Source organism: Serinus canaria, chromosome 1, assembly GCF_022539315.1.
Source record: "Serinus canaria isolate serCan28SL12 chromosome 1, serCan2020, whole genome shotgun sequence".
Taxonomy (NCBI): domain Eukaryota; kingdom Metazoa; phylum Chordata; class Aves; order Passeriformes; family Fringillidae; genus Serinus; species Serinus canaria.
The window spans coordinates 92,740,429-92,763,143 of record NC_066313.1 but is presented as its reverse complement, the minus strand read 5'-3'; the positions used below and the strand labels follow the sequence as shown (position 1 = coordinate 92,763,143).

General features: G+C 34.1%; 1 protein-coding gene across 2 annotated transcripts in view; it reads left to right on the top strand.

Annotated features, from left to right (window-relative positions):
* NLGN4X (neuroligin 4 X-linked) overlaps positions 1–22,715 on the top strand; it is a 163,466-nt gene that overhangs the window by 84,247 nt on the left and 56,504 nt on the right. Inside the window, exons 4-5 of one of the 2 annotated variants that reach the window (XM_018909001.3) lie at positions 8,897–8,956; positions 12,479–12,631. In XM_018909001.3, coding sequence (XP_018764546.1) covers positions 8,897–8,956; positions 12,479–12,631 — 213 coding nt within the window. The remainder of the gene's footprint in view (positions 1–8,896; positions 8,957–12,478; positions 12,632–22,715) is intronic. The other variant, XM_009085481.4, reaches the window with a different exon arrangement.

Sequence of the window (22,715 nt, the reverse complement as noted above, 5' to 3'; positions counted from 1 at the left end):
TTTCACATTGTAAAGCTTTTCATCTTATGCAACTTAGATGTGATTTTCCCAGAAATAGCTGTAGTATATTTTATTCTATCTTTTAAAATTATGCTCTTTTTATTAGCAGCTTAATTATTTGGAAGTATGATTGTTTAGTTGATTTAGTATTATTAATTCCAAAAAGATTTAATGCATTGTTGTGTGTAGATGAAGATCTTGTTAAAATGTAGTAGAGAAAAAAACCTGAGCACATGGTTATATGCTAAAACCAAACCAAACCAACCAACCAAAAAAACTCCAAAAACTCAAAAAAATGTTTTCTCTCCACTGGATGTCTCATATGGACCTTCTATTTACCTGTAACTGACACTCCCAAGATTTCCAAATAAAAACTAAGGGGTCAAAGATCCAGTAAACATCAAAAATGGTGCCAAACTATTATCTATCACAATGGAATAAAATTACAGTTTTACAGGATCCACTGGCATAACAAACAGAATTACTCTCTGAATTCTCCAAAGGCAACCACAAATTGAACTGTCTTCAAAATGAAGAATTAAATAGCTGCATCAAATAATTAGATGTTTTCTTAATAGTTGATTATTCAGTTCACAGCTTCCAGTGGTGCCCACAAATGCCCAAAGGGAGAATTTGCACAAACAACTTCACCAAACAGAGCGTGTGCTTGCAGTGTTCAGTTGTCTGCGGAGAGGGCACATTCACAGTCATTGTAAATGGCATCTAGGTACTCATTTCTCTTAAGCTTGTTTGAAAGGAATCACCCTTTAGTTATAGGTAGTATTAAGTCAACACCTGTGAATTCTTTCTGCAAATTCTATCTACCTTAAAAAGATGTATGTAGATGCAATGTAGATGCAATTAAAAGATGCAATGTAGTTGCATCTAGGCTTGGGAATTTTGACTTACAATAAATGTTGAATTATCTTCTAATTTAGAAGTCCTACATATTATTGGCAACTTAATTGTTGAGTACTCATCATACCAAAAACCATTTTCTAGTCTGCAGCTAATTGCACTCAGCTCTTGTCTTACTCTCACTGACTTGACAGTGCAGGATTAGGATACTCTGAACAAACCTTGCAGTGAGATTTATAAATCCCACCAGTATGAGGCCATGCTCCTTTGGCTTCTTGTGCACCAGCAGAGCATGGGAAACTGAGCAGTCCTTAACTAAAGCCAAGCATTAGTCAGTAACAACTAAAACACCAGTGTGTTACCAACATAATTCTCATACTAAATTCAAAATGTATACACTGTACACTGTACAAGTTACTATGAAGAAAATTAATTCTATCCCGGCTGAATCTAGGACACAGCTTTACTACATTCACACTTTCCCAAGTGCATCACTTCAGCAGAGAAATGTCAGCTATTTGAGGTCACTGCTATGCTTTCATACTGACAGTGTTTCAGCTGATTCTTGCACAGAAAAAGATGTGCTTCTTTTGGAATTAATTTAACTATATGATAGTTTTATGGTTTTAATTAGTCTTTGATTATTGAATCAGTAAGCATTGCAGTCTTAGTCCAGTTTTCCATCAAATAAAGCAGATTCAGTTACACTGGGAGTGAAAGAAGCACTCCTCTTATCTGTTGGAGGTCACTGAAAGGATAGGCTTCACAATGCCCTCTTTCTTTTGAGCCATTATGGATTGTTTTGTCAAAGCAATGCAGTATATTTAGAAGATGGTAAGTTCTAGTTATGGTGTAACTTGCTTGACAAAAACCCTTATAAAAACTGTTGGTGAATTGATCTGGCTACCTTGTTTTTATTTTAGTTATGAATCCTGTAAAATAATCGGAATTTTACTAATACTAATCTGAATGAAAACAATATGTTAAATGGTCATTCAATAGATTTAAAAATTATTATTCTTGGTAATTTTTACTCAGAACAATTTTAGGAGGTTTGAAATGTGCCAAAATGAATTAACAGGGGTTAAAAAATAAAAATTAATCCTTTAATAAATTCTTTTCCATAAAGAGCAGATACAATCTAAGAAAATGCAAATAATTTTGGAAAAAGAAATAACATTTAGCTGTGTTTCTTTCAAGAACTGTCCCATGCATGCACTAGAAGTTTCAGTGTTTATCTTTGTCATAGAACTATTTTTAACAGTCTTTTTGAAATACATTGCTCACTTTCCAAAAATGAAGTATTAGGAAAACTTTGAAGTGTAATGACAAAACCTGTTTATGGGACTGTAGCCTGTAGGCAACATAGAGTACAGAACTGAGGTAACATAATAATCCCATTTTTTTTAATGCAACCTCTTTTTAAACCTCAGAATTTTTCTTTTTCAACAGATTTCTTTATTGGTCCTCTGAAACTATTTGCAAAACCTTGTGAAACAGCATTTTCTTTTTGATTTAATCCTCCCTAATGCATGGAACACAAAACTGTAGGGGTTTTAGCTGATCTTCCTTACAGTCCATCCAATTATGGATGTCAAACAAAATTGTTCTTTAATTCCCATTTCTTGAAAAGGAACACTTCCTGGATATACAACAACATCTATGTGTTTTCTCTGGAACCCAAATAATTTTTTTGTGTGTTGCAGCTGTAGTGATAAAGAGCATGAATTCAATTATGTTGCATGTTCCTTAGTTAAATGTTGCTGTTTACAGAGCTAGCCCTTGCAACCCAAATTCTTTTTTTTGTTATTATTATTAATGGCATTAGAATAATGGCTACTTTAATAGCGTGTCTTCTGCTATTCAGTGATAATATAGGAATTAAAACAAAACTAAACACATTTCATTCAGGCAAATTTAAGCAAATTTCTGAGCTTTCATTGAATTTCACATTGAAAACTACGTAGAACAGTAAGTCTAAGTCTTCATATTATTAAGGAAAGAGATGGCATCTAATTTATGGCTAAGGACTGCACTGAAATCATCAAATATGGGTGTTTGCTGGAGTTATGCACATTGTTGATGTATTATAACTTAATTTAAACATGATTATGGGAAGGTAGTGTCAAAAGATAAAAGTAGTTTATTTCTGGCAGCTGATCAGCTGTATAGAGATTTTTCATGTGCATTTATGTGTACATATTTGCTCACATGCGTACACCCACACACAGTCACACACAAATATTACAATTATTCAGTAAAGAGTTCAGAATAATAGTTATTTAAATCTAGGCAATATGAATATATTTTTTCTTTCTTTGATTAAATGAACAGACTTCCAAACAACAGGTATATAGATATATTGCCTGCCTTTATGGCCTTTCCTTATATAGGGATCCACATTTCTACATCATTCAGCAAGCTGAAATTCTAGACAATCATTTTCCTCATCTCTGTTTGAAGTGTCAAATGCCTCATTTGAGCTTTCTTCAGCTGCCAAATTAGTACTTTTTCTTTCAAGTATAAAGGTAGCTGGAGAGCCTTGGCCATAGGGATGAGCCAGGTGCAGTGTTATGGCAGCCAAACTGCACCAGTGATGGAACCCTTTTTTGGGACATGAAATGACTCAAGTCATGCACACTAGGTGGGACTCAAAGCAAGGTTTTCCAAACAGTCTTAGGAGAAATGCTGAAATGGAATTTTGCTTTACTAATGCTCTCTTGAGAGTGTAATGAACTGTTTACTTGACCTGATTGTAAAATTATAGTCATTTCCATGGGAGAGGAAAACAAGAGCTTTAAAGTTCTATTAAAATGGCTGCATAAATAAGACATATCACTGAAATAATGTCTATTAAATCCTGCATTAATCTGGTTTGAGCTGGAAATTTCCAGAAGGTTAAGCATGTGCTATGTGAAACTGAGAGGTCATACAATTGATAATGTGCTGTATGATTTCTGAAAACTGAGCCTTTTTCCAAATTTAAATGGGGTCAAAAGGTATGTGACAGATGGAGCAATTGCAAATAAAATGCAAAGAAATGGCATCAGCTTAAGCAGCTGTGGATGAATTTTTGCTGCCATTAGAGGCTTCAGAGTGAATACCTAATATGAGAGCGTGGTAAACTGCATGTATGGGACCTGCCTATATTACATATATGTGATTCATATTATCTGAATGGAGGAAGATGCAGCATAAATTATCATTACAACTGGGAAAAATTAAAAAACCAGAAAATTTGCTTCTGAATGAGATTTTTTTGTTCATTATGCAAAGGAAATGTGAGCCAGAGGACATGCTTACAGCAGGGTGACTTCTTCATTTGTGATAGATTTGTGCATGGCATTGAGAACAAATCTGGCAATACAAGGTGACTGTGCATCCATAGATAAATGAAATCAACTACTTTTTAATAGTTTATTAACACATTGATCGGCGTTTCAAAATAAAAACATTTTAGAGACGTTTGCTGATTTAGTGTTTACAACTACATTGCTTGCAGTGCTTCTTAAAGGGGAAAAAAAGGAGCCCCCATGAAACCCTTCTTTGTTATGACCATATTGGCTGGACTTGTTTTCAAAACAGTTTATATATGTATAGATATATGAAAAAGAAGCAGTTTCTGGCAGAAAAAAATCCTTTGGAAAAGAGGTTTGACAAAGTTCAGTAATACATTGCACCATGCTCTTTTCACTCAGCAGTGAAGGGAATTGTAGGACAAATGCAAAGAGGTCACCTGGCCTTTAAAATATGCATTACAAAGTCACATCTTTTTCTAGCACCTGTCCCCACCTATAAGATATTTTTTTTAAATACAATAAACCTTTATACAAAGATATTCTTCAGTAGACCTATGCTATCCACAGCATATTTAACATATGTAATTAAGTAATTCCTATTTTTTTCCCATTTGGGAAAAAATTCACATCCTATTTATGTTTTGAATTTTTTTTTTTGTCACTTTTCAGTATCATGAAAAGTGAAACACAAACTTTACAAACCAGGAGCTCTGATCAAACACCAGGTTAGTCAATGGAGGTACTCAGGGAATTCAATCATTAATGCACTAGATCATTCCTACTACTGCTGGATCCTGGGTTGCTGTTGAAATTTACTATCCATCTCTCATGTGGGATGAATGAGTAAACAGTTCTTAGACTACAAAAGGGCCAAATCCTATAACACAGTGGTTATGTTTACTTGGTGTATGGGAACTGAAGGTTGAAATTGCTGCTCCTGTGATTTGGGATAAGGAGAATATGAGATATGGGGAAAAAATTAGCCCAACCCTTAACACTCGCAAAAGGATCCCCAAACCAGAGGGAGTGTTGATCTGTGGGAAAATCAGCTGTTGCAGGGAATTTTTTCTGAGCAGTGGAAATTTCTGAGTTATGATTACATTCATTCTCCAAGATTAATACAACCTTAAACTAACCTTAGAGTGACTTTTTTATCTTATGACAGGGATAACCATCTTTTTTTAGAAGTTTAAGGACAAATGAATTGACATTTTTAATAAGAAAACCACAACATGGTTGGAAAATTCAAATTTTTGCTCTCTGTGTGAGATAGTCTGAAGAGATGTCATTGTTGGAATTATTTCAGTAGCTCCAAAACCACCGAAAATTATTAGGAATATTGCTTAGAAAAATTAAATGAATCTCAAAAATATAAGCTTCCAGAAACATACTATTTCACACTAACAGTATCACCCACATGGCTTGAATCAGAAATAGTGTGGCCAGCAGGACCAGGGCACTGATGGTCCCCCTGTACTTGGCACTGGTGAGGCTGCACCTCAAATCCTGTGCTCATTTCTGGGTCCCTCACTGCAAGGAGAACATTGAGGCACTGGAGTTCTCTGTGATTGGAGGACAGCAGGAGTGGTGAAGCATCTGGCCACAAGTCTGAGGAGCAACTGAGGGAGCTGGAGGTGTTTAATTTAAAAAATATGAAGCTCAGGGGATATTTTATCACTCTCTACAACTACCTGAAAAGAGTTTGTAGCCAACTCGGGGTTAGTCTCTTTTTCCAAGTAAAAAGGCATAGGGTGAGAGGAAATGGCTTCAAGTTTCACCAGCAGGGGTTTAAATTGGATCTTGGGAAAAACTTCTTCATGGAAAGGATGGTCAGGCATTAGAACAGTCTGTCCAGGGAAGTTGCTGAGTTACCATCCCTGGAGGTATTTAAAAGGTGGTACTTAGGGCCACAGTTGGACTTGATCTTTTTCAGCCTTAAGGATTACATAATGGTTTTATGGCTGGTATGCGTAGTATGAAAAAAGTCCAATGGGATAGGAGCACAGAAACCTGGTTTGAGAACTGACTGATGTAATCCATCTTACCAGATCTCAAAATGAATTACAAAAGTGTGTTCCAGTTGCCAATAGGAAAATGATTGTTTAACAACATGCAGGAGAAACAGCATTCCCACTCCCACTGTAAATAAATACATACTAAGTTTTAGTAATTTCTTCTGGAAATGGATTGCGATATAACATTTTACATCTTTGAAGAATATAAAATGGAATAAGGAGTGTTTCAAATATTACAGATAACCTTATGTCACATACCTTGTTAGGTGATACATTTAATAGCATATATCACATTTAGCCCATTTATCATGTTAGCACATTTTCCAAATTCTCATTAAAATTGTGTTGTTTTTTTCAGAAGTACATTGAGCCAGTGTCACACTGGGAAGCACATTAAAGAGAAAATCCTTGCAATATGTTATTGATATGTGTATTGAAGATTTTGGGGTGAGATAGTACCCAAACTAAAATGTTCTGGGACACAACTACTTCTTTCACTCAAAAATACTTGAAATAGGGATTACAGTCCTAATAACTGTACACACAGTTTTTGTCTACAGGTACTGCCTATATTGGGTCACACTGATTTTGATATTTTTTAATTCATAGGACTAAAAAAATATGTGGTAGTTGATTTTATATTTTCCATATGATGATCATTTTTTTAATCAAACAATTAAAAGACTACCTCCCTGGAGAAAATAGCATTTAAATTTGTTACGTACACTCAAACTTGTGTCTATATGTATTCATTGCCTATAAATAACTATTTCTCATAAATATTTTACATGAATCAAAAATAGTTTAAGGGCAAGGTTGAGTACTTAGCTTATTTAAATACAAAATTAACCTGAGAAGTTACTGCACCTGCATTTGGCTATAAGGATTTTGGAAGAATATTGAAGAAAAGAACAAAACATGGATGGTGGCTGAGATTATGAGCCTGTATCCCTTACTTCTGAAAGAAAATGAGGATTGGCAAATGTCTATATTTTTTTGACAGAGATATTTTACCTAGTTAATTATGTACTGGATATATATAATGAATCAACTCTTGTACTGCATAAATAATATCTTTTGTGCACGGGCATTGAAATGGAGACTTTATGAGGAGATAGGTATCAGTCACTGCTTTTCACATTTTTGCTCATTAATCATCATCACTGCATACATAGTGCCAGTGTTTCCAGAAAATGCCTGCAGAAATGTATATCTGGAAAACAAATAAACTAGTCTTGACAAATAAACTAGTTTTTGATCCAAAAACTGTATCTATAAAAAAATCTTAAATACTTAAGTAATAATAAAAACATTCTGTCTTACAATCATGGACTAAGATTTAATTGAAGCCTTAGATTTTGAGTGATATAAATATAGTTAATAATAGAATTTAAATAGGAAAATAAAATGAGTAAATAATATTTATTTAAATATAATGTATCTGTTACAAATTTAGACGTCATATATAAACAAGTTAAAGTATACTGTTCTTTTCCAGCATGTATTAAAGACACTTAAAAATAAAGAAAATTCAGTAAAATAATGATTAACATGTTAGACCATTTTATTTCTTTAGTAGCTATGGTAATTTCTAAGCTAAATTATAAAGTGAGTTTCCTATTTGTGTTTCACTCCTTATTAAGTAACTGTTTACATTGCAGAGGGCTACTTGCTATGGGAGTAAGCTCAGGATAATGGACTGCTGGGTGCAAGGATAGCTTGGTGTATTTTTAATTTTTTAGTGAGAAAAGAGAAGTATTGCTCAAGGATGAGGATTTTGAAAACTCTGCTTATTTCCTCTTACTCTCATAAGCACAGGCTGTGATACGTATGAGCAGAAATGTTAATCTGTGTGTGTGTGCTTGTGTGTGTGTGTGCCTGTGTACACCTCAAAAGTATTTTAAGAAAGCATATTTAATGCAAATTAAAACATATTCTTCACTAAATCTTCTAATAAAAAAATGCCAGTTCTTTATCATGGTAAGTAAATGTTTTCAATCAATTTCTAGGTTTTTCTAAGGAGCATGAGATGAGGTGTATTGTCAGCCAAGCCTGGTTTTGCACCAATTTCATGAATAAAGATTGACTCAACTGTTTCACTTTTGTTTACAGTCTTGTTTTAAATAATAAATTTAAATCTTCTTTTTGCTCATATGGGAAACAAGATTAAATTTAAAGGAGGTCTTTATGGTTTGTCTTGGTCAAATCAAGTTGTGTAAAACTCAAATAATCATTTTATTTGCATTATTTCCATCCAAAATTCAGGTTGTGGCTATTTCTTAATAGATTTTAATGAAGATTAATAAAATGTTAAGTTATTGAAAAAAGTAACTCAAGGCATTATTTCCTCAAGGTTACAGAACAGAATAAAAAAATGCATTTCTTATGTAAAAACATAATTTTGTAATTTTTAACATACTTTTTTGGTTTATCTTATTCTTTTTTAATAGCACATTAATTTGTTTTTTTTTTGAAGAAATCACTTTTAACTAAAGTACTGCATTGTCACAGAATATGATACATTTTTTCCAATATTTTCAATTTGTTCTTCTTGACATTTTATGTTTATGTGCAGTTTGCATCTTTTTTGTTTTTCAATTTCAAATGTAACAGATTTTGACATTTTTGTTACATTTTTTGTACTAGTGGTTTTTTTATTTTTGAGAGCCTGCTGGTTTTGAATTCTCTTTTTTCCCTTTATTCTCCTCCTCAATATGAACCCAGGAGCCAACACAAAGAAAAGCGCAGATGATATAACCAGTAATGATCGTGGTGAAGATGAAGGTATTTTTTGTTTTTTCAAAGCCTGACCCTGATGCATGAACATAATCTTTTCAATTTTTGTTATAATAAGAATGAATATTGTTATTATTATTGCTGTTATTTCAACATGATTTTTAGTCCCTTATTTGCAGAAGCTCACATCAGTGTGCTTCTTTATTTTCTTCTTTAGAATTTGCTTTGATTGTTTTTCTTTTTAAAATCTAAATTAGCATATAGATGACTGCAGTTCCTCCGTGACATAGGTGTAAAATTTATTCCTAAATATGTGTTAAGTGAGTAACATAAATGTTATTTGAAACCACATATTTTTCCCCTCTATTCTTACTTAGGCTGAGAAAATGGAATTTAAAAACATGCATGTGCTCTTTTCCCTCCTACACATTTTGTATATTCACTTGTTTGAAATTAATGAAAAAATCTCACATATATCCTTCCTTTCACTTCCACTGTTTCCCCAGTGCACATGCTGTACATTGATACAGTTGAATTGTGCTTTGTCTTTGCTATTTTTATTTACTTATTTATATTTTTTTCTCACAGGATGTGGTTTATTTCAGGACACAAAAATAAAGGAAGCTGTTGATGTTGCTTTATTGTGTTTTTCCTGTAATCAGCTAGCCTCTGAGACGCATTCATTCCGACTCTGACCACATTCCCACTGAAATCAGTTACAATCATTTTCATTGACTTCTTTCAAAGCTGGACTGGGTTTCCTGAAAGGAAATGCTAAAAGTTCACAGTGAAGTAGCCCAAAAAACTTTAAGATGGAAACAGTTTTTTTCTTGCCTTGACGCAACAAATCTATTTAGGATGCACCAAAATAGAATGAAGTCATGAAATCTTCCTCTATTCTCACCCTTCTTTTTTATTAAAGTTACATTGTCAGTTTACATGTATTTACCAAATTATCAAAAAACATTTTCACATTAAATGAGAAGAAAAAAATCCTGGATAGTTTATTGGTCTGGCTTCAAAGCAACATCTTTATTAATCCTCTCAGGCTTGGCCAATCCAAAGTGCTATTCCATGTCTTTTTTCCTGTTTTTTTCCCATGTGACAAAATTTCAAATGACTTTGAAACATATGTCCTCTCTATTTCCCTTAGAATCATACACACTGCAGTGAGGATACTACCACCTCTTTTCCTGGGAGTTCAGGTCTATTGTAGCTAGTATGTCTGTATATAAAATACCATAATAAAAACCTCAGGTCTTTGGTTCACACTGATTGCCCTCTACTCCACCACCTTCACTGCTGAATTATACTTCTTTTTACAACACAGAAATACTGTGCAGAGTACCCCAAAATTACTCTGTTTCTTTCTGATTATAACCTTCCTATTTCTGTGCAACATAGGCTTTTTTTCTAACAATGGTATTATCATCTTTATATCAAATTCTTAAGTTAATTTTAAAGTAAAGGAAAAATAACAAACAAAATCAAAGTTGCTTTAAAAATAAAGACAAATACTAGATTATGAACACATTATTATTCAACCTTTTAAAAAATTTATAAAATGTTGGATTGCATGATTAACAAAGATAGCCACTTTAGATCTAAGCATATAAAGCATTGAGCTAACTTCCTTTATGCTGAAAATAATAATGTTCCCATTGAAGAGGAAGGGGAAACCTTCTATTGACTTCATCAGTGAAAGATTCAACCCTGAGGTAGAATGAGGTAATAAGAAAAGATTAAATGCAAACAAATCATGCCATGAGATTTCGGGGAGAGAAGGGAAAGGTAGTTCAGCAACACGAATAATTATGTTAAATAATTGCTGCTTTCAGGTTCTTTGAGATCTTAGCTGTGCCTTCAAATAAGAAGCACTTTTGTATACTTTGCTGAAAATGCTGACAATAAAAAAAAAAAAGATTGACTAGAATGCACCTCATTGCTTTAAATGATCTGTTTAATTGCTGTACTACTCTTATAGTCACAACAATTAAAAAGATCATATCACAGAAATTTTATTCTGCTGCTCAAGTTCAATATTTAAAATACAACATGTAAGGATATATCTTTTAGTGGAAAGGAGGCAGAATCAATGACAAGTCTTAAACTCTGACAAATAGGTGTACATTGCACCCTGGACATTCCTAAACTCAGCTGGAAATTAGTGATATTTAAGTTATACACAAGAGTAAAGCAAAAGTGGGACACAGGAATATGATAGTCAAAATTTTCTTTTAAATATTCTCTAATTAGTTCCACATACGTAAAACACTGACTATCTGGTACCTCATTGGTGATCACATTTTTTATCTCAGCATTTCCTAACCAGCCTGAGGGGAGGGAGGATGTTTGGAAGCTTTTCAAATGTAGATCCCTCACCTGTAGGTATTTATCTCAGCTTTTTCTTTGTCCACCTCCTTTATCCACACTTCAATATATGCCTATCCAAAAGATTTTTTTCCAAAACCCGGTTAATTATCAGAGGCTCTGCTTTTCCTTGTATGTTGTGCTGTATACTTGAAAGGAGTGCTCTGATTCCATGCAGATAGACTGAATTATTTATAGATTTGTATATCTAATGGTAGCTTGCTGAATTGACTTCTACTTTATAAAGGAGCTTAACCTCTCTTCACATTGTTTTTGTAGAGAACATAAATCCCATTTTTAGGTATTCTGAATCATCACTGGCATCAAGAGCCGAACTTTTAGATTAACCTTCTCCCAAATATACCACAATCACTGATTAGCACATCTTTATAACTCATTATTACTTATGTAATATCAATTTCATTTAACTTTCTTTTACAATATTTAAATTTTTTTTCAATTTCATTGAAATTTCTTTTATGGACCCAGCTGTTTATTTTTTTTAAAAGTAGCCAAGAATTTTCCACCTATACAAAAGATCAGCAATACCATTAACTCAAGGTTGTTCTTTGAGGCTTAGCTTCTACTAGACCAGGAAAAGTGCAACACAAAAGACATAATTTGATTTAAATGCAAAATAATGTATACCATAAATTCACATAAATCCTCTCTGTTAATTCGTAGGCTGTTTAAAAGAAAGAACAGTCTACTATGTTTTCTTCTACCAGAACAGTTAGAGTTTTTGTAATTATCTCTTACTGAACTATTGGGAATATAATTTCAAAAATTATGTCCCGCAAGAAATGGGAAAGTATGGATCATTTCTATAGTTTTATTATTAGATGCACAGGTATTTCTAAATTGATATATATTTGAAGTTGAGTATTCTAAAGAAACCAAGATGATTTCATAATTTTTTTTTTTAGGCTTTGAGACATTTCTATTAAAACTAAATTTTCTGTAATACTGAATGCATTTGAAGTGAGACCATTTTAGTGGAAATAGTATTTTAAATTTTAAATTATAAATATGAGGCTTGTAGAATGATCCTGAACTGTGCAAACTACTGGGTATAGGGGTGGTGACATTGAAAACATAGGAAGTAATTAAGACTATTGTAAGCACTAATAAAAATTGCTAATGGCATTTTCCTTATGTTTTTATTGCTTTACTGTGTTTTCCTTACTTGAATTTTTTCAGACATTCATGATCAGAACAGCAAGAAACCCGTTATGGTCTACATCCATGGTGGATCTTACATGGAGGGTACTGGAAATATGATTGATGGCAGCATTCTGGCAAGTTATGGAAATGTCATTGTTATCACTATCAATTACAGGCTGGGGGTTTTAGGTAAGTGACTCTTTTCTTCATAGAAATATTTGCACAGAAATATTTGATTGCTGAATTTTTCCACTGATCAATCATAGATATTTGACTCAGTTTTGATTTTAAAACAGAACAATGTCAATGATGGATTTTGAATTCTCTCCTTTTTGTAAAGGAAACTGGGCTAAATGACATTATTTTTGACAACTGCCTTCACCTTAAAAAGAAATGGACTGGAAATGAATAATGTTTTGATGACTGGTATCTTTTTCCTAAATAATTTCTATTCTATGTTTGAAAAACAAAAAAGAAGAAAGTAAATTAAGAATGAGTCCTCAGAGTTTTAAAACAGTTGGCAATGGCAAAAAGAAGGAAAGTGTTACTATTTATCTGTATTACTTATTGTGTGTAAATCGGTTTTTAGAGATACATACAAAAAATAAAGGCCTTACACACTGATGGAAGATGTGTTGCGGGTAATCAGGGGGTTTTAAGGAGTACAGTGACATTATCTTCAAAAAGATAAGAAACTCCATAATCAAGGCGTATAGCATGTACCAAACTTTTGTTCAAAACAAGGTTTATTTATTTTTTGATGTTCTACTTTTCCATAGAAAAAATAAAATCTAAAAAATTGCAGAAAATGGCAGACATTAGAAATATTTATTATCTTAGTGAAAAAGCTTATAGTTGTATAGAACAGAATACAAAATGCTCAAATGCTCATATTTCTGGCATTTTACCAACACAGGCTAAGGTACAGTAATTTTGTTTGTGTGTCTTTTTACAAGGACTTTTGATTTTATTTTTCCTAATAGCAAAGCTGATCTATTTTCATGGTAGGTACTGTTTTGGAACAAAGAGGTCTTCTGTTGATGAGTTATCTGTTCATGCTGTTCATGTTTTTCAACAACTTAACAGTTCATCAAAGTACTGAGAATTTTTTTTCTTATCCCCAATTTTGACTATTCATTAAATACAAAAGAGTATTTTTTTCTAGGAGGGAAAAAGATTTAAATTTAAAGCCAGAAATCTAAAAAGATATCTTGGTATATTTATGCATGCAGTCTTGATATTCAGAAACACCCAAACAAACAAATTAAAAAAGAAAATCTGAAAAAATGAACCGAACCAAAAACCCCTCAAAACAACAACAAAAACCAACAAAAAACCAACCATCCAAACAAAAGGACAAAAAAAGAAGAACTGAAGACACAAGAAAAAAAATTGCTGTTTTGGTTGTTGTCAATCAACATGTATACTCAGAATCTTGATAGTTATTTATGTATATAAAAGATTATGTAATGCATCTCTTTAAAGAGTTTTCTCTTGGTTTCTTAAAACTAACAATTTTGAAGGATACAGATGTGTGTAAACCACTTAAGGTCATTTAAAATGTTTCATTGTCCATCTGTATTTTATGAATCTAAAGGAAAAAGTGCAATATTTGTAATGGTGAACTCTTATTTTATGTATTTATGTAGAAAACAAACAAAATAGAAGAAAGAGAATGCTTTTTTTTTAATTGTGTGACTTGGGCTGAAAGGCACAAAACATTTATATGAGATACAGAAAAGTAATAGTAGTCAGAATTTTAAATGGATTAGGGAAAATACGTATGTGAATTGACATTAAATATTGCTCCTCAACAGTGGCAAATGTAACTTTCAAGATGCTATGGAATTTATTCTTTATTACAAAAGTCTATGTTTGAATTAGAAAAACAGAAGATATTCAGAAAATGTGTACCCACTTAAAAATCAGAGGAAATCTGTTTTATGAACATATTTACATTTTTTCCTCCTGGGTGAAATGTAAATGTGATTGTTGAGAGCTCCTTAGGCTCTCCCTGGACATTGGAAGATATTAGGTAAACCCCATGTTTTTTTGACTTGCTTAATGAGTTAAAAAAAATGAAAAAGAAAACACAAATGTCTTCAGAAAAACCATCAAGTCTAAAACAAACATGACTATTCATAAGAGTTAAAAAAGTAGAGTCATTTTATGACATACAGTTTGAATAATAACAATATTTGTATCCCTTTCTTCTAGTCTGGGTTACTGGAGGTCATATTTCTGTAAATCTGGTGTGTTTCAATGGTGTTTGATTTGTAAGTGCATACACAAAGTCACATACAAATCTATTTTTAATGACAGAGATGTGTAATTCCATCGCTACTGTTCCACCCAGTAAAGAAGGAATATACATCTAATTGATCACAGTGCTGAACTGCTGGACATCCTAAATTCCTCTGGAAAATTCACTTGAATTGACATGAATACTTGATCTTATACTCTCCATAAATGTTAGAACTGTTCTTGAGTCACATTATATTATTTTTCTTTCAGTCTATAGTGTGTTATTAATAGCAGTAGATGGAAAAAGTATTAAGAACACACAGATAACCACTGGATGATCTTAGACAGACAAATCATAGAACCAAGAAATAGATTGGGTTCAAAAGGACCTTCCAAGACCATCCAGTCCAATCCTGATGCCATGGGAAGGGACATTGGTTACATCAGGTTGCTCAAAGCTTGGTCCAACCTGACCTTGAACACTTCTAGAGATGAAGCATCCACAATTCTCTAAGCAACCTGTTCCAGTGTCTACCCACCCTCTAATAAAAAATTTTTTTTGCCCTCTGTCCTGCCACTGTAGGCCTGGTTAAAAGTTTCTCCATCTTTCTTGTATTCAGCCTTTGGATATTGCAAGGCTCCAATAAGGTATCTTAGAAGCATTTTCTTCTCCAGGTTGAAAAGCCCCAGTTCAGTTTTCTGGCCATTTTTTGTGGCCCTCCTCTGGACCTTCCTTAACATGTCTGTGGCTTTTATGTTCTGGGGTCCCCAGAGCTGGATGCTGCACTCCAGATGGAGTCCTACAAGACCAGAGTAGAGGGACAGGATCACCTCCATCATCCTGCTGCCCACACTGCTTTTGATGCAGCCCAGGATGTGGTTAGTTTTCTGGGCTGCAGGTGCATATTGCTGTTTCTTGTCCAGTATTTTCATCCACCATTTTCCCCAAGCCATCTCATTCATTCTCAGTCTGTAAAATACTGGATTTTCTTCCAGTGGTGGTACAGGACCTTGCACTTGGCTTTGTTGATCTTCTTGAGGTTCCCACTGGTCCATTTTTCAAGCCTTTCAAAGTCCTTCTGGATGGTATCCCTTCCCTCTAGTACATCAAGTGCTGTACTCATCTTTGTGATGTCCACACACTTCCTGATGGTGCACATAATCCCACAGTCTATGTCCTTAATGAAGGTATTAAGTAGTATTGGTCCCAGTATGGACCTTTAAGGGACACCACTGGTTACTGATTTCCACTTGCATATTTAGCTGTTGGCTGCAATTTTTGAGTACATGGCCATTCAGTCAGTTCATTAACCATCCAACAGTCCATCCATAAAATTCATATTTCTTCAATTTATTGTCAAGAATGTTATAGGGGATCTTATCAAGTTTCTTAAAAACATCAAGGCAGATAACATCCAGTCAATAACATCCATTGCTCTTTGCTTGCTACCGATGGAGTCACATTATTGTATGTGGTCTCTTATTCTTGTTGCTAAGCCAGACATGATTTGCCCTTGGTGAAGCCACGATGCTGTCTCTGGTCATATTTCTGTCTTGCATAGGCTTCAGTATAATTTCCATGAGGATCTGTTCTGTAATCTTATTGGGCATGGAGGGGAAGCTGACTGGTCAGTACTTCCCAGGATCCTCCTGATGTGTTTTTTTAAAACAGATGTGGTATCCCCTCAGTCACTGGGGCCTTCCTCTGATTCCCTGGTTTTTAAAACATGGCAGAAATTGGCTTAGTGTCTGAATCTTTTATGTCCCTCAAGATTTTTATTGGGTCCCATGGACTTCTGTATGCTCAGGTTCCTCAGGTGATCTGAAAACTGATCTACTACAATAGTGGAGACTTTATTCCCCCTATCTCTGCCTGAAAATTTGGGGATTTGACAGATGTAGGAAAAGAGATTACCAGTGAAAACTGACGAACAGAAAAAATGTTTTAGTACCTCAAACTTCTCCATGGGATTTTTCAATAGTTCTCTTGTCTTATTTATTGTGGGAAGTACATCTTCCTTTTCTGAGCAACATATTTGTAAAAGTCCTTCTAGCCAGTCTTCATATTCCTTGCCAATTCAGCTCCAGCTACACCTTAGTTTTTCTAATCCCATCCCAGCATATCTGGACAACAACTTTATCTTCTTCCTAGGATATATGTCCCTGGTTCCACTTCCCCAAAGTGTGGGTACAACCGAGAAATTAAAAATTCTGCTCTAAAGTAAATGAAAAGATAGATGTCTGAGTCAGAAAAGACACAGATAAGTAAACAATATTTATCTGGAACTCCAAAAATACCCCCTCTTAGAGGACTGCAGAGATGGTCTGGGAATAATTTCCTCATCTCTCTCTCTTTCTTAGGTAGCACCATGACAAAATAACAGCAGATGGGCCCAAGACTTTCCAACTTATTAAGTATGTCTCTCTTTCCTTTGAGTTCTAGAATTTTCTCTAATTTCTAGATCCCCAAGAATATGTCCACCAATAATGTGAGTTGTTGTTATTTAGAAGGCCATATTTTCCCTTTAAGTATGAACATGCATTTATCAAAATGCATTCCATGGATAGGATACTTTTGCAACAATAAAATAAAAATACTTACATTTTCCTTCTACTTATTGTAGTGGGCATTGTTTAATTACTTGTGCACTTCAAAGCTTGTGAGGATGCTGCCTCTGCCCAGCTAGGCAGTTTCTGTTTTTACTCATACCTTGCCACAGTAATGACTGAAAATGCTTCTGCGGCTAGAGGAAGCTGCTAAGCTGTCCCAGTGTGAGGCAGTGCTCCTGTATACTGAAAAATTCAATACTGCAAAACACAGAAGTACTAAATCCCATGGTGGTCCCCAACCCTCACTACATGCTTTGAGCTTTGTGTAACTTTTTATAATACATATAGGTTTTTCTAAAATGGAGTTGAATTTTCAAAATTCCAAAGTAATTTGGAGAGTTAACTTACAAAAATAATAGAAATTTATGAGAGTGGGAGGGAAAATAGATACCCTAATAAAAGTATGTTAGAGTGTTACAAAAAATGGAATGGTTTGAACAACCTGGCTCACTCAATCTAGATACTTCTCAATTCCTCTTTATTATCTACATTCTTAGTCATTGTGGCTATGCTTTTAGGAGTAGCAACATCTTTCCAACACAGCTACAAGCACTCTTTTAGTGCCTTTTTCAGGATTATGTTGGCAGGAAAAATACAAAAGAGGGATTTATGTTTAGTGTTGTTTTACAGAGACATGACCTGAATCATCTGTCTCATGGTGAGATTTCAATCTGTGAAATCCCAGCATGAGAGTAAACCTGACAACTCACCCTCCCTAAAAAAAAAAAACAAAAATCCAAAACCAAAACAAAACCTCAAAGCAATAAAATCAAAGTCCTATAGTATTTCTTTATGCAGTTAAATTCAATCACAGTGGTACATATTTTCAAGAAAAAAATCTTAAGCAATTGTCTAAAAAGTTATCATATTCAAAGAGGAATGTTCTTGCGTGACAAAACCAGAGATGATTTCTAGAAATATGAATCTGGCATTTGGAAGCCAGAATCTTACTACAGAAAAACAAGAAATGCAAAAGCTGAGATAATTCTAGAAACCTGAATGAGATATTTTGTAAGGCAGAGCTAACTGAAACATCTACTGCAGTAAAATGGGACACACACTAAGAGTTCAGAATTGTAAAATTGAATTAGCATTTCTGAGACCCCTTGCAATTTTCTTCCTCTTACAATTCTAAATCATGCAGATAAGAATAGACTATCTCTCATCTATCTTCCTTTTTGGCAATAAGCATCCATTTTAAATACTCTGTCTGAAAAGCCTGGACTTCCTTTTAGCTGAAATTATATCCACATGCAATTATAATCTCTATAAGTAATCATATTAGACAGTGAAATATAAATCAAGTTTGCAAGGAAGCTCCATGCATCTTCAAGTTAGTGAGAACCTTACCTTGCTCTAGTTCACTGGGTACCTGTTGTGCAAGTTACAGCACTGACAAAGTGCATGTTGTAAATGAACTGCTTAGGATTTGACTGACTGTTACAGGTCCATTCCAGCTGAGCTGCATTGTGTTCTATTCTATTCTATTCTATTCTATTCTATTCTATTCTATTCTATTCTATTCTATTCTATTCTATTCTATTCTAATCCTGTTCAGCAGTAATCAAGTAGAGCAAAGTATGTGACCCCATGGGCCAGATTCTTTTGTGCACTGCTCTACAAGATGTTGAACTTTATCTTCAGTAATGTAATTGCTGCACAGATTAACTCTGTATTTTAAACTTTGATACGCAGATCTCTATTCCCTTTGTGCTTCTGGACAGCCCTTCTCTACCTTCAGTGTGTGTGATTCCACTAGTACAGGAAACTTAAGGTGGTCTCCTGGTAGAAAAGGCCAGAGGTAATAAAACATGGGAATGACCCAGGAGCTGGAGTGTGCTAAGTAAATCGATTTCATGCTTACACAGAGAGGAGGTTTACTCAGACTCATTAAGGTTACTGTGACTGTTTCTCTTGTTGAAGCCAATACAAACTTGTCTACATTGCCTCACTCTCATCTCTAAGCTTCATGCAGATTTCCTGGTGAGTTTGGTCTCTCATGTTTCTTCCCAGCTGGCTAACAATTTGTTAGTAAATGTCAGTTTCCATAGCTGATTTTTTAGTTCAGTGTAATTCCTAAATTCCCAGAATAATAGCTATTAATCCCACTGCTATTAACATATTTTTGTAAACATTGCAAATATGATTTATAATTCTTTTGCTTTTGGTAAAAATTACATTTTTCTTATATTTTAATTATATTATTACAGTCACAGAAATTGTGTTTGTGGAAATGCAGCTCATAAGCTCTATCCATATACCATTTGATTTAGACTCTTCCATTTCAAATATCAGAAGCCAAAAATGCTTAAGTAACAGTGTCATGAGAAGCTATGTGTAGACTCATAGGGCTTCTAAAACCAATTATATTGTTTGGTAAAATGTAATTGTCAAAAATGGAATTTAGCAAGAAACTGTTGACATAGAGTTCCTTTTACCTAAATGTAACAAAATCCAGTTTCTCCAGGCTTGATGGATCCACTCAGTTTTCTATGACAGTAGAGCATAGTCTTATAAAATAATTTATATCATAGCCTATATAGCAAAACAGATCAAAAAGCTACAAGACAGTGTAAAAGGACCCTATGGGCCTGATCTGTGAGCCAGTTACTAACCCAATGCATGATGTGTTTACCCAGCAGTGTGCTGGACATGTTATCCAGAAAGATACTGTGAGAGACATGGTTTTAATACTATTATGAAGATTCTGGCTGACTGAAAGAAATACATGTTAAATCTATAGTTTTGTAGGAGACGATACTTATACAGAAATTAGAAGGAAAAAAAGAAAAAAAAAGTGTAATTTAATCTAAACACCCCTTGGAAATGATCTTGTTAACAAAATCAGAATGTCAAAAGTGTGTGAGGTAAATGTCATTACATTGTTCACAAGGAGAGAGGGGAGAATCTTGCAGTGGTTAAAAGAGTTAAAAGATGCATGATTTCACCAGCTCTTGGAAGGATAGCACAAAACAAATGCATTTTTTCCTGAATTATTTTATACCTTCCACATAATTTCTTGCAATTAGAGCCTGGCAGACACTGAAGGATCAAAATACCTTTACTGCTTTACAATACCTATTTACACAGTGTATGAATATGCAGTATAGAGAGCAAAAAACCTGCTTCCAGTGTGGCTTTGGAGTTTCCATTTTAGAACAGATGGATTTTTTTTTTTTTTTGTTTTGCTTTAATATCTTCAAAGGCCTCTGTAAAAATATTGAATAAATAAAGCTTTCTGGTGGTGGGTGTTAAGTACATTCTTCAATAGATATCTGTAGGTAAAGGTTAGCAGCTGAGAAAGGCTATCCATTTTCATCTTTTCAGTTCTGCTTTCTAACTGGAAATTATGGTTTCCATTTAAGAAATCAAAATAATGTGTCCTTTTGGCTTTCATTGGTGTCAAGTCTCCTGTGATAGCACTTGTTCATTTAAAGTTCACATTGATTAGGAGAAAGCATAACAGTACTGGATGTAATAAAATTACTGTTGAAAAAGTGAGAAGGACAAAATTCTTTAAGAATTTCCCAATTTTCTGCTCCCCATTTTCACACCATCTGGGGATTGTATTATGTTGTTTCCTAAAACTAAGTACCCCCAACTTTGGGATCTGGGAAAAGGTAAAATAAATAAATACTTAAACTTCAGAAGAATTTTAGAGACAAGAATAAAACTAGAAGGTACCTAAGTTTCATCACTCATGCAATCATAATTTGCATAAAGTCAGATCTTAGCCATGTAGAGAAACAAAACCAATATCTGTAAATATAATGAATAAGTTTGAGTTTTGATTTCTGCTAGAAATGTTAAACCAATGTTTAACATTTACTCAGGTGTGTGACTCCTTTGAAACAATTTAAGTATGATTTTTCACATTTCACTGTTGTTCCATGTAAAAAAAGTTGTCTGATTGTAAATATTTGTGCTCCTTGAAAATATTTCCACTTTTGTTAGCAAGTAGGTACCTAACTGCATTATGTCTCTGTTATAATCTCATCTCTAATGACTAATTGTGTTTCTATTAGAAGATATTTTTGTCAAATAAGAAGGTAACAAATAATACACCGATTTTTAGAGATTGTCTAGCCCTCAACCAAGTATCACATTGAGACTAATTAATCATGAGAAAAACTTCATGCCTTTATACTTTCAGTGAGATTGCATTAGTCCCCAGCAAGACATAATCAAAAAAATTTTCTTCCACTGAGAATCTTTCAGGGAGAAATACTGCCATTAAAGCTTTATGTTTTTGATACAGATGACTTAGCTACTGTAAACCTCTAAGAGATTTGACTGTAAAGCTCCTTAACTTCTGTCTAGTTTTCCTTTTACCAGAAAATATTGAGAGAATTCCTGTTTCGTGGACAGAGTGGAAACAAACCAAACCAACAACCAAAAAAGTCCCACACTTTCTGCATGTTATTTTTAAGTTACTGTGGGAAGTAGGAGGAATCAAACACACATTCTGCCCTAGATTGCTAATTGTTTTAATCAAGGACTTGGATTAGTCCTTGATAAAAATACAAGGAATTCAATTCTGAATAAAGGGTAGCTTACAGATGCTGTACTCCCAAAATAGAAGAGAGAAAAAGCTATGACTCATAAGGCCCTAATTTCATCTTTACTTTTCCCTTGCTCCTGGGAGAAATTACATTGCTTCAATTGATGACTTCTCAAAGAAGCAAAAGATTTCTCTTTTCTGCTAATGTGCATTACTAAGTGATAAAAAAAAAAAAAATCTGTTTTTTCATAGCAATAGAATGACAGGAGAATAATTGCTTTTTTCTATACAACCACAACCAGGAGCTCATAGCACTTTGTATCTGCTTATATTTATGCACATGGTGTTTACAATGCTAGACTCAAGATTGTTTCTTTCTTGAAATGGTCTTATCTTCATTTCCAAATGCTGTAAATCTCTTTTTAAAGAAGAAATATTTCAATCATTTATCTTGGTGAGTGGAAGTTTCTGCTGTTTTTCAGAATATCAAAATTTAAATTATTTGGTTATTTTGTGGGGAAAGAAAAAGGAGGCCTTGGTGAAAAACCTTATCTTTTATGGATTTGAGCCCTAACACCAACTTTGGTGCCATCCTCTGGATGGATTCAAGGATTTTCACATTCTTCTTAAATCCCAGGGCCCAGAACTGTACTCAAGGTGAGGCTGAATGAGGGGGGATAACTGTCTGGTTTGGGCAGCTGGTGATGCCCTCCAGGATGGGGTTTGTCCTCTTGGCTGCCCAGGCACCCTGCTGACTTCTGCTTAGACTGCTGCTGACCAGCATCCCCAGATCCATTTCTGAAGGGCTGCTCTCCAGCTGCTCCTCTCCCAGTATATATATATGTGATTTTTTCCTGTGGTTTTAGTCAAGGCTCAATTGAAATACAAGTAAATTTTACTGAGACCTTTATAGTGCCT